Source organism: Belonocnema kinseyi, chromosome 5 (assembly GCF_010883055.1).
Source record: "Belonocnema kinseyi isolate 2016_QV_RU_SX_M_011 chromosome 5, B_treatae_v1, whole genome shotgun sequence".
Taxonomy (NCBI): Eukaryota; Metazoa; Arthropoda; class Insecta; order Hymenoptera; family Cynipidae; genus Belonocnema; species Belonocnema kinseyi.
Genome location: NC_046661.1, coordinates 41965148 through 41976682, shown reverse-complemented (window position 1 = coordinate 41976682; position 11535 = coordinate 41965148). Strand labels below are relative to the sequence as shown.

The window sequence follows — 11535 nt, the reverse complement described above, 5'->3', positions numbered from 1 at the left end:
ATATCTACATATTCTAGATGATAATTTTAATTTATGCAATATACTTAATTATTTATAATAATATACTTTTCATAATAATATAAAAATCCAACAGATGTGCAATAAATAATACGTAATAAATGATGGAAAAATTGCTATATTTAAAAAAATATGCGTATTATTTCAAATACATACATATCAAAATTGTTATTCTTACATCACCCAGTACATAAGACATTCATTCAAGGACTCAAGTTTGTTCACTCGAATACTTTTAATGGTCGAGAGATAACACAAAATTCCACATCGTCAGTATCCAGCGAGATATTAGACTGGAAAGGCAATCAGAGCCGTCCATTTTTATTATAAATTATTATATCTGAATATATGTATATATGTATTTTTAAAAATTTTAAGGTCGAAGGTGAATATATGATCGATCTCTATTTTATTTATATCAACGAGAAGAAATTAATTCAAAATGACTAAAAGTCAGTCATTGGATTTTGGGGGCCATTTTGAGGTATTTACTTATTTAAACATTATTTTAACTTGCTTAAACTTCTCTATCAATAGTCCTGCATTTTTATGGTTCTTAGTGTTGGATGAAAACTAGAGAAATCCAAATATATTTTGAAGAAACTGCGCTTCTTTTTTGAGATAGTAAGCACAACTTTCTTGATATATTCTCGAAAAATCAAAGTCCTACACTGATTATTTAATTATTGTTTTTTGTTCAGCATAAGATTTCTTTGATGCGCGTTTGCTTTTACAAAAACGTTCTATTTAAACTCAGATTAGTATTTAAAAGTTGAATTTTTATTTATGATTTATTTATTTAATGTTACATATATATTAAATTTGATTTTAATTTAAAATTGTTCAGTTACGTGGATGTTTATTTCAAATCGAAAGATTTTCAAACAGTTTCCTCTACAGATAATTATGACGCAGGTCATCAAGAATTTTGCTACGAAAGAATTCAATTTTCAGCTCTGCAATTTTTAATGTTCCACTTCAAATGTAAAATTATTGTTTAAAATACACTGATAAAATTAAACTAGAAACATTCAAGACTGGTAAGTATCCTATTTGAAGTACTTCATAGTTTCCAGTGGGCACCGGGACTTCCATAAGACGTTCTTAGAATGTATCTCTATGAATTAATTCCATAGTTTATATTTAATAATAATTATTATATTGCCGTTGGTACAAAATTCAACTGTCTTTTAACCTTTTTTTATGTAGAAAATTCATCCTTGTGGATTGAAAATTAATTTTTAATGGTGTAAAAGTCATCTTTTTTTTGGTTAAAAACGTTAAATTAAACTGTCCTCTAAAAAACGTTAAAAAATTTTTATTTTTTTATAACAAATTCGTCGTGCATATGATTTGATGTCTTTAAGACATCCTTTGGATCTTTTCATGTCATTAAAAGGTTTTGCTATATAGAATAATATACCCATTTGAAATTTCAACCGTAGTTATTTCGTAACACCTTTAGTTCACCCTTTCATAGTATTTACGATTTGATTTATTCCCTGCGTATTTTATTTTAGCATGGCGGGCTAGAAATGGTCTAATAATAAATTTCTAGCCGTTCCTGGATGCCCGCGGATACTTAGGGTGGAGAACATCTGATCTTTTTTTCCACGAGCTGAACTGAGAAAAAGTTGAGGAGCGCGCTCTGATACAATTTTTAATCGATCTTGACCTTCCCCAACCAACCAACCAATCCGAAAACGAAACGATTTTCTTGATTTTCTACGTTAGTCAGGTCAGGCGCGAACGCGGGCTGGTGACCCTGATTCAGTGATTCGAGACCACGTGCAAATTTAATGGTTTAGCTGCTACAATACGATTCTTTGATGACAAGTTCAAGATCTTTGGTAATGTATACATTGTTGAATACAATTGACAATCTACTTCCCACGGTCGACACTAATTTACAAGTCCGTTGCATATTTTGCATTTCGGGATAATTGCCAACCACCCGTTCAAATCGTCCGAATTGCTGCATTGTCGGAATTCTAACCTCAAAAATTATTACGCGTGTTTTCCTTTTTAAGGTATATTGGTGGATTGGGGCTAGAAAACCTAAAAATAAAGAGAAATTGATTTTTTCTTGTGGTTTTTAGTATAGCTAGATGACGCAATGTTGTTTTTGTGATTCCCCAAAGAATAGTTGAAACAGGTAAAAAAATTTGTTTCTTTTTTTATTTTATTTTTATTGTATGTCTCAATTATGAAGATACTAGCTGTTTTGCGGGAGTAATTAATTTTTCCTTATCTATATGTGAATTGCGACACTTTTTCGTGGATATCTCTTACAATTAGTCTCTTTTCCTCAGACTTTCAAAGTTCTTTCGTAATTTCCTCATCTGGTATTGTATATCATGAATAAAAATTGAGTTATATATGCAGTTAACTACAGTCTGTATTATGGTTCTTTTTTCTTTTCGATTCGAATTTTTTTATCTTTGAAAACATTTGAAAGCATTTTGTCGACGTTTTATCCCAAAATACGACTAATCCACATTCAACTTTTTTTCAGATGTTCGCTATACTTAGTTTTAATTTTTATCACAATGAAGCTTTTAAAATTGAAATTAAAAACTAGATACAACTGTACCGTTTTAATTGAGAGCTTTAAACATTTTATAATTTATCCTTAAAGCTCTATGCGTAGACATTTTTTAAACAATAGCGTTTGAACTGGAACGCAGTTTAAAATGTCGTGAATCCCTATTCAAATTTTGAATTGTGGTGAAATTGCAAGCCTTGACATTTGGCCATTTTAAAGCTGAAAAGTTTAAAATCTATTTTTTTGTATAAAATTCGACTATTTGCATTTGGTTGAAATTTTAATTTTTTTTTCAATCATATTTTCTGGTAACAAATGCAACTGTTTTGTTAAACATTTTTTATTTTTTTATAACAAATTCGTCTTTGTGGATTAAAAATTTCTCTTTTATGATAGAAAAGTAATTTTTTGGTAGAAACGTAACTTTTTTTGATGAAAATTAAACTGTCCTCTAAAAAAGCTTATTTTTGGAATGCAAATTCAACTATTTGGTTACGAATTAATTTATTTGTTGAAAATGCGTTTCTTTTCCAACTATAAATTTTGAACTTTAAAAGTAATTTTTTGGTACAAAATTAAACTGTTTTTTAACCTTTCTTTTATAGAAAATTCATCCTTGTAGATTGAAAATTCATTTTTAATGGCGTAAAAGTCATCTTTTTTTTTGGTTAAAAATTCACCTTTCTTGGTTGAAAATTAACATTTTTGTTGAAAATTCAACTGTCTTAAAAAATCGTCTTTTTGTTTGAGAGTTCAACTATTTGGGTAAAAGATCTATTAATTAATTAAAAACACGTCTCTTTTGATCGAAAGTTTTAAACTGTTAGGTTAAAAATAATTTTTTTTTTCATTCTACCACTTGATTGAAATTCAACTTTCTGGATTAAAAATTCTTCTTTTCAAGTTAAAATGAAAACTATTTTCTAAATTATTCCACTTTTTAACTTGAAATTGTAACACGTATGTTAAAAATTCGTCTCTTTTGGTTGATAATTAAAATACTTTGTTGAAAATGCAATATGTTCTGACTAGAAATCTTAGGAATTTAAAGTGTTGCATATTGAATTTAACATTGTGTCTACATTAATTTTTTTTTTAAGAATTTATTTCCCTATTATCCCTCTATTTTTGTGAAGCCAGAACTGTAGCGTAATTTCAAGTGCAGAATGTTTGAAATGAATGTTCCTGAGGATAAAAAATTAATGTACATTATAAACTTTTCTCAGTTGAAGATAATTCAAGTTGACAAGTTTAAGAGGACTGGGTACATGGGCTTTATACGATTGTCGCTTGACAGGGTATTTGTTAAATTTTATTAAATATTGATTATATTGAAGATATGCTTGGTTAAAGTTACTAATTTAGTAGAATAAATTTTCGACTTGTAATAATTATTTCACAAATCTAACAAATACCCTCTCTTGATTGACTCTATCTACGAATTAATGTATATATTTTAAACCCGGATTCAGAATCCTTTAAGCTGAATGAATAAAAAGAATTGTTTAAAGTTTCTTTCCATTTGCAAGAAATATTTGAAAATCAATGAGAATTATGTATTCTATATTCTTCAACAAATAAAGTTATTATTTTAGTCAATCAGTGTCTGATGCTGCTATTTTTCATTACCATTAAAAATTGGATGGTGTTTAAATCTGTTTCTTTCATGTGTGTACAATTATAATCAAAAAATGTTACTTTTAATTTTTCAGGCTGTGCCAGTTTTGGCAGCGGTGGGGACAATAGTTATAATAGGAATAGGAGTAAAGCTCTACCTCTCATTCGTACCTGGTAAAAATAAGAAGAAAATACTTTTGGAAGACCCGGTAGTCAAGTACACTCTTCCTCTGATAAAAAAGGACATTATCAGCCATGATACGAGGCGATTTCGATTTGGCCTTCCAACCCCAGAACACGTTCTGGGCCTTCCTATCGGCCAGCATGTGCATTTAACTGCGAAAATCAACGATGAAGTTGTCATTCGGGCTTACACTCCAGTATCTAGTGATGACGATAAAGGATATGTTGATTTAGTTGTTAAAGTTAGTATTTTATTTTACTTTTTCATCTTTAGGGTTCGTGTGGGTTTAAATCATATAAAATTATATGTTTAATGTATTTTCTTGTTTAGGTTTACTTCAAGAATGTCCATCCAAAGTTCCCAAATGGGGGTAAACTGTCACAGCATTTAGATAATTTGGCTATTTCAGACACGATCGATTTTAGAGGACCTTCCGGTCGTCTTATTTACCAAGGACAGGGTAAATTTGCAATTAAACTGCTAAGGAAGGATCCACCTGTAGTGTACGAAGTTAAAAAGGTAAGGATTTATAATAGAAACTTTAAGTTGTTGCGTAAAAAAGTTCAGTTGGAGAAGGCACATAGGTCAAAACCCAGAATTTATTATTCATAACCATCTGCAGACTCTATTTCTTGATGGACTTTGATGTTTTTTTTTAGAAATGCTCAGCATTCGATTCTGAAATACTTGGCTGCCTCGAGTTTTTTAATTTCTTATAATATGCCACTATAAATTATAAGCAAGTAAAGTGACATAGTCAGGGTTGCATCTGCACTCATAGAACATAATTAATTCTATTAAGGCCACGTGACCAGATTCCTACTTTACCGCCATTTTTTTTATTTTCACACGAGGCGCCACATCGAGTTGAAAATTTGGGATGATAAATAAGAAGCACTAAGAAATGTGAGTCCGGTCCTAAATTTTAATAATTATGAAAAAAGCAAAACAAATATTTACAACAAATAACTTTTTTCATAATTATACAAATTTAGGACCACATCCACCATTCTTAGTGCTTTTGGCTTAGTATCCAAAATTTTCAACTCGATGTGGCGCTTCGTATGAAAATAGGTTAAAAGAATGGGTCGCGCGATCGAAAACGCGAAAAATTATTGTTCAAACGTCTTGTGATATCCAAATTTTAAAGTTAAAAAATTAAATTAAGGAAAATATGGGCTTATAGAGACTGTCAAGACGGAACTTTTTTGTATTTAAAGTTTTTCATTTCAATGTATATTTTTATTAATAAAATTGAAAAGGGATTAAAAAATTGCGCAAAATTCAATTAATTTGTAAAACATCAATCGTCTCCACTCAGGCAAATATTACTGAAATTGTTTGAAATTTGGTATACATGCGCAGTATACTCTAGCGATGGCTAAAAAGTAAAGAAAAAAAAGTTAACAATGCCAATTGCTTAATAATAATTAACTGCAAATGGAGAGCGACGGTAAGCACGTTTTTGTAGCTTAAATAATAAATAAAAATTCTTTATTCTATATAATTTGTAGTAGGTGAAATGTCTGTATTTAAACCAGTGTTGGATGCACTGACACGATATCATTTTACCGAGGTCATATTTTCGATGATCTCTCTGTGACCCTTGTCCTGTTGCTTCTTGATGAACTTTCCCTGAAGTTCAAAAGGCCGTTTGTGAAAGAGTGTCTTGTCAATCATGTCCCAGAGTTCCTTTATTGGGAATGAAGGTAGAAGCTGTCCAGCTGTTTCTATCATTTTTCTGAGCACGACCTCAAGTTTTTGTTAGCGAGGTTTTGCTTAGTCTCTTTGCGGCTTGCGTGCTACCGTATTCAATTATTGGTCAGATACATGTATTAATTATGAGAAGTTTAACTCCTTCATAAAAATGGCTGTGTCCACCAATGATTGGGTGGAGCAGAGGCTACTCTCTTGGCTATAAAGCAGGCCTCGTCCACGTGTGGTTTCATCGAGAGTGTTGTTCAGAATTATTTCCAGGTATTTAATTTTGTTCTGCAGATTGATCCTGCTACTTCTGACTTGCAGTTTGGTAATTACATTATCATTGCGGACGCCTGGTGTCTCTGTTTCTTGAATGGCCGGGTATTTGTTCGAAATTTTTACTTCATTTTTAATGATCGGGCTTTTTATCTCCTGTTTCTTTTTAGATTCTTCTGTGGAATTCTCAGTCACCCTCCAGCAAGTCAACCCTCCGTATTTTGTCCTATCCTGTTCCCAGGACTGACCTATTTTGCATAACACATTCGATGCGGAAAACTTGTTCTTCTGCACTTCCGTCGCGCTCACATTCCAATGTTTCCCACTGCGTCAATCGTTACTGCTCTTCGTCAAAGTAGGTGATAATATTAATTTTGGGCCCATCCGGACTCACTTCCATGACCATAAAATTCTTACAGCTGTATACCTTCCCGCACTTGCAATTCTTTATTTCGATGGGTGCTACGAATATTAGGCTGTTTCCGCTACGAATAAGAATTAGGCTAACTTCATTTAGCTAAGTTTTTATGGTGTATTTGCACGCCTGTTTACTGGTCGCCAGTCAGCAGAAAAGTCATAAGAATAAAAGAAACAGAGATTGGAAAATTAAAGGAAAAGTACTCTATTTCTTTTACTCTTATGATTTTTCTGCTGGCTGGCGGCCAGTTGACAGGCGTATAAATACGCCATCAGGAGGAATAAATAACCTATTATTTTTCTAAACATTTCCAACGAATTCAAAACTCCAGTGCTTTGTATTACAGCTTTAAATTTAATTTAGGCTACGGTAACGAAAAGATAGTCTATTATTCGTAGAACTCATCGATTTGTTGTCGATATTGTCCTTTATTTGTTAGCCCTTCCGAAAAGAAAGGTTCACCGCGGGTGCACGAAAATACAACACAATAAAGGGTGGAATAACTTGCGAAGCCCAAAATTTCTTATTTTAAGCAATTTGATGATTCACTGAAAACAACGATATGTCCAAAAATATAAATCAGTCGATTTTCTATTTATTGAGGGAAAGGGCAGGCTTTTTTCCTGTTTAATATTTTTGCAAAAAGAGTCCTTCATAGAATAGTGTATAGGCGAGAGTACGTACTAACGTTGAAAAGCGCTAAAATCTGCTAACGATGCAGTCGTAGACGGCGTTGTGTGCTTTCTTAGAAAATGTATATTTCCGCCAATTTTCAATGAATCGACCTACAAATTTCCAGAAATATTACTCCAATAGTACGAAACAAATGTCTCACTGAAAGCTGTTCCAACTTTGAAGTACACTAGATGCTTTTCTTCGTCGAAGCTAAAAAAAACGTGCTTACCGTCGGTCTCCATTTGCAATTAATTTATTATTAAACAATTTGAATTTTTAACTTTTTTTCTTTGTTTTTTAGCCATCGCTAGAGTATACTGCGCAATGCGCATGTATACCAAATTTCAAACAGTTTCAGTAATGTTTTCCTGAGAGAAGACGATTTATGTTTTACAAATTAATTGAATTTGGCGCAATTTTTCAGTCCTTTTTCAATTTCATTATTAAAAATATACATTGAAATGAAAAACTTTAAATAGAAAAAAGTTCCGTCCTGACGTTCTCTACAAGCCCATATTTTCCTTAATTTAATTTTTTTTAACTTTCAAATTTGGATATCACAAGACTTTTGGACAACACTTTTTTGCGTTTTCGAGCGCGCGACGCATTCTTTGATCCAAACCCTCAATTACTGCTTGATCGTTATCAAATAACGTACCTTCTTAATTATATTTACTTGAATAAAAAATAATTTATTTCATTTTTTCTACATCGTTTTGTTATTAACATTTAAATTAACATGAATGAAACCAAATTATCATTGATAATAAAGTAAACTGTTCAAGGCCGTAGGATATACAGCAGGAAAAAAATCGGTGGGGGTGTATTCAGCAGGAAAAATATTCGAAGGGGGATATGCATCGGCGCAAAGGAGAGTATATGTAGTATCTATATTATGTACATGTTTGAAGAATTTCCGGGTGGGGGGGGGGCACCCCCCGCGCTACGACCTTGAAACTGTTTTATAAAATTTTATATCAAGTAATTAGCCAAGAAAATTTAATTATTTATATTTGCGAACTTATTCATCATTGAATTCAATCTAAAAGCATCAACACGGTTTAAAGAAGTTTTGACGTAAGTTATTAACTATCCTTAAAAACAAGTCTCCAGGGCTTACACTTACTATGTTTTAACTTTTCATTACAGTTTCTGAATGCACTTGGGTTAAAATATTGTTATACAAGTATTAATATATGAAATATTACTGTGTATCAGTATTATTTACGTTAAATAACACTTGATAACGTGCTTAATTCCATTTTGAAAAAATGACACGTACTGCTTTTAGACAGCGCACAGCCGTATTTATTTAATATTGTTTTTTATATTTAGGTCACACTTCTCCTACCCATTGAATCAAATTGACACTGTTTCAGAAATAATTATCAACTTAAAAATAATGCTATAAGTAAATCAATTCAATTGTTTTTAATAACTGCATTAAACACATGTCTGAATTAAACCGTTTTTCTTAAAAAACAATTTTTTGATTTAAATATTCTGGCAAGTAAGCTGTTATGTTATCTAGCATCAAGATGTTTGCTTCTAGTTAAAGAACGATTGTTGTAAACATATTATTAAACCAGGGCATCCTAAAGACGTCCTTAGAATGTACCTCTATGTCATATGACTTGTCTTTAAGACATCCTAAGGATTTCTACATGTCTTTAAAAGGTCCTCAGGACACCCTCTCAAGACTTCTATAGGAAAACTTTACGACTTGTGTGCCTACTGGGTTATCTTCTGATTTCATTTCTAAAGAAGAAATTGTAAATTTATATCATTTTAACATTAATAAATAATGAAATGTGCCTTGACTGAATTAAAAGTGAATAAGTCTATTTTCATCAAATAGAGAGAAATTAACTCCAGTAGTGGTTTTATCACGTTTTGCTTGCGCACTCCTTAACTAATCTTAATTTTGTTTTTTATACGAAATATTTCCGCAGGTCGTGATGCTGGCCGGAGGAACAGGAATAACGCCCATGTTGCAGTTGGTTCGGGCAATGATAAAGGACTCTAAGGATGAAACGCAAGCTTCTCTTCTTTTCGCGAACCAAACTGAAAAAGACATCCTTCTGAGAGAGGAACTAGAGGAAATAGCAAAGAAGCATCCGGATAGGTTCAAGCTCTGGTTCACCCTCGACACTAGCAGTGAGGGTTGGGCTTATAGCACAGGCCATATTAGCGCAGACATGATTTCCGAACACATGTTCCCACCTTCTCCAGACACGATCGTCTTGATGTGCGGCCCACCGCCAATGATCAATTATGCTTGCACGCCCAACCTCGATAAACTCGGATACGATCCTAAACTGCGCTTCGCGTACTGAACGTTCGTCCTGAAGTTATCGGCATCTTCTGTGTAGATTCTGACCCTTTGAAACCAAACCCGATACGCTTTGTAGGATAATCTGTGACGGATGAAGCATTTATTGTATTTTACGAATGATGTTTCGAGCTTGCGAAAACATTTTCGAATCGCAAATTTCATATCCTGTCTTTACTTCTATAATGACCGATTTCTATTCGATTTCGGTTTTGGAAGTAGTATTACGAAACAAGGATTCGAAAACGACACTCCATTCTGTTTTTAAATATTCGTGCCCTGAAAGTATTTTAATCTGAAATTTCACGTAGCTGAAGTTTGCAATGTTTATAAACGAAAATAAATTTTGGTTTATTTTATATATAATTTTCAAAATCCCTAGGCGTGTAAAACTTAGTCAACCATAAAGAATTATTCGGATTAAACTAATTTTTGTTTTACCTGTCACAAGGTGCAAATAATCACCAAAAGAAATTTCGGAAATTTTATCATTTCGTTTATAAACGTTGCAAACTTCAGGCACATGAAATTTCCAGGTTCTATAAAAGACACGCAGTTTTGACAATTACAAACAAATGTATCTTAGACGTTGAACCCGCTAGCGCTATACTTTTTAATTAAATTTAAAACTCCATAACGAAGAATCTTACCGAAAATTTAGTACAAAAGCTACGCGGTTTCGATTCGTGGCTAACTTAGTCCTTAGACTTAGGTCCATGAATAATGACCTCCATGTTTTTTACATTTCTTCTTTTTTACATGTCTTTTCAGGTAGGAAAATCGAAGACTTTCTCGTAGAAAAGGTCTGTTAACCGTACATAGTAATATTAAATCAGTTTTAGTAGGCCTGCAGATAACGGTGAAGGCATTTATCAATGTTGTGCCTATGTTGTATTGTTATAAAAATAACGCTTGAAGCGAAAAATTATTGGATTTTTCTTCGTGCGTCGGTGAGTAATATATAATCATTTTTTTGTTCTTATTTTCTGATTTAGAACTTTTATTTTGTTGACATTGTCAACCAAACAATATAATTACTCATCGATGCGTGAATTAATGTTTTTAATTAATTTACCTTATGCAGCCTGTATTCCCTCAAAAGAAAATATTTATGCAGTTTCTTTCACGAGTAATTTGATTTAATGTTTTAAAATTAATTTTGTACTCCTTTCAAGGCTTCAAAATTTAATTTTTAGATTCAAAAACTGTACAACCAAGAATATTTTAATTGTCGATTTCACGAAATTTAGATTCAATTTTTAATTTAATTTACCAAATTTAAGTTTGGTTTATTTACAACTCTGAAAATGTGGGATAATGTTCAATTTTTAATTTGAGGTATTTAGAATTGTACAATATTAAATTACAAAATTGATTACTGTGTATACACAGTACTCAATATATTAAGTCTGCAAATTGAACAATCAATTTTATTTCGTCAACTTTTAACAATTAATGCCGGACATAAGCATTGCAAACTGTGAGTTTTTAAACTGTAATTTCGGCATTGACCGATTAAAAATTACGAGCCTTAAAAAACTGGTATTTGCAGATTCAAGTTTTCAAAACTAAATAATTTCAAAGCGAAAATTCTTAAAACTAGACATTCAAAATGGTTTCATTTACAATTGCCTAAATTTAGCATTCAAGTTATGGAAAATTAATTTAAAATAAATTTTAATACTGTAGTTCAATTTGTTTATTCTTGATAATGAACAATTTCATAATTAAAGAGCAGTTCTATAGGTCAAACTTTTTGACCAATTTTA

At 31.7% G+C, this 11535-nt stretch overlaps 1 protein-coding gene across 3 annotated transcripts; it reads left to right on the top strand.

The window, feature by feature from the left end:
• The first annotated feature begins 258 nt into the window (after positions 1-258).
• On the top strand, positions 259-10691 carry LOC117172512 (NADH-cytochrome b5 reductase 3). Of its 3 annotated transcripts, none has more exons than XM_033360529.1 (5): positions 261-502; positions 1577-1868; positions 4276-4605; positions 4695-4883; positions 9387-10691. In XM_033360529.1, exons 2-5 carry the CDS (start codon positions 1848-1850, stop codon positions 9768-9770), a joined length of 924 nt encoding a protein of 307 aa, XP_033216420.1. In that variant the 5' UTR covers positions 261-502; positions 1577-1847; the 3' UTR covers positions 9771-10691. The 3 variants fall into 3 exon arrangements, with proteins under 3 accessions (XP_033216418.1, XP_033216420.1, XP_033216419.1); XM_033360528.1 differs by having other exon boundaries at positions 1539-1868; XM_033360527.1 differs by lacking the exon at positions 1577-1868 and having other exon boundaries at positions 259-502.
• Positions 10692-11535: the final 844 nt, after the last annotated feature.

Coding starts and splice junctions, on each gene's coding strand:
- LOC117172512 (XM_033360527.1), top strand. CDS start 461: ATGACTAAAAGTCAGTCATTGGATTTTGGGGGCCATTTTGAG. Junction 4,606..4,694: donor ATGTTGATTTAGTTGTTAAA/GTTAGTATTTTA, acceptor TTTCTTGTTTAG/GTTTACTTCAAGAATGTCCA. Junction 4,884..9,386: donor TAGTGTACGAAGTTAAAAAG/GTAAGGATTTAT, acceptor ATATTTCCGCAG/GTCGTGATGCTGGCCGGAGG.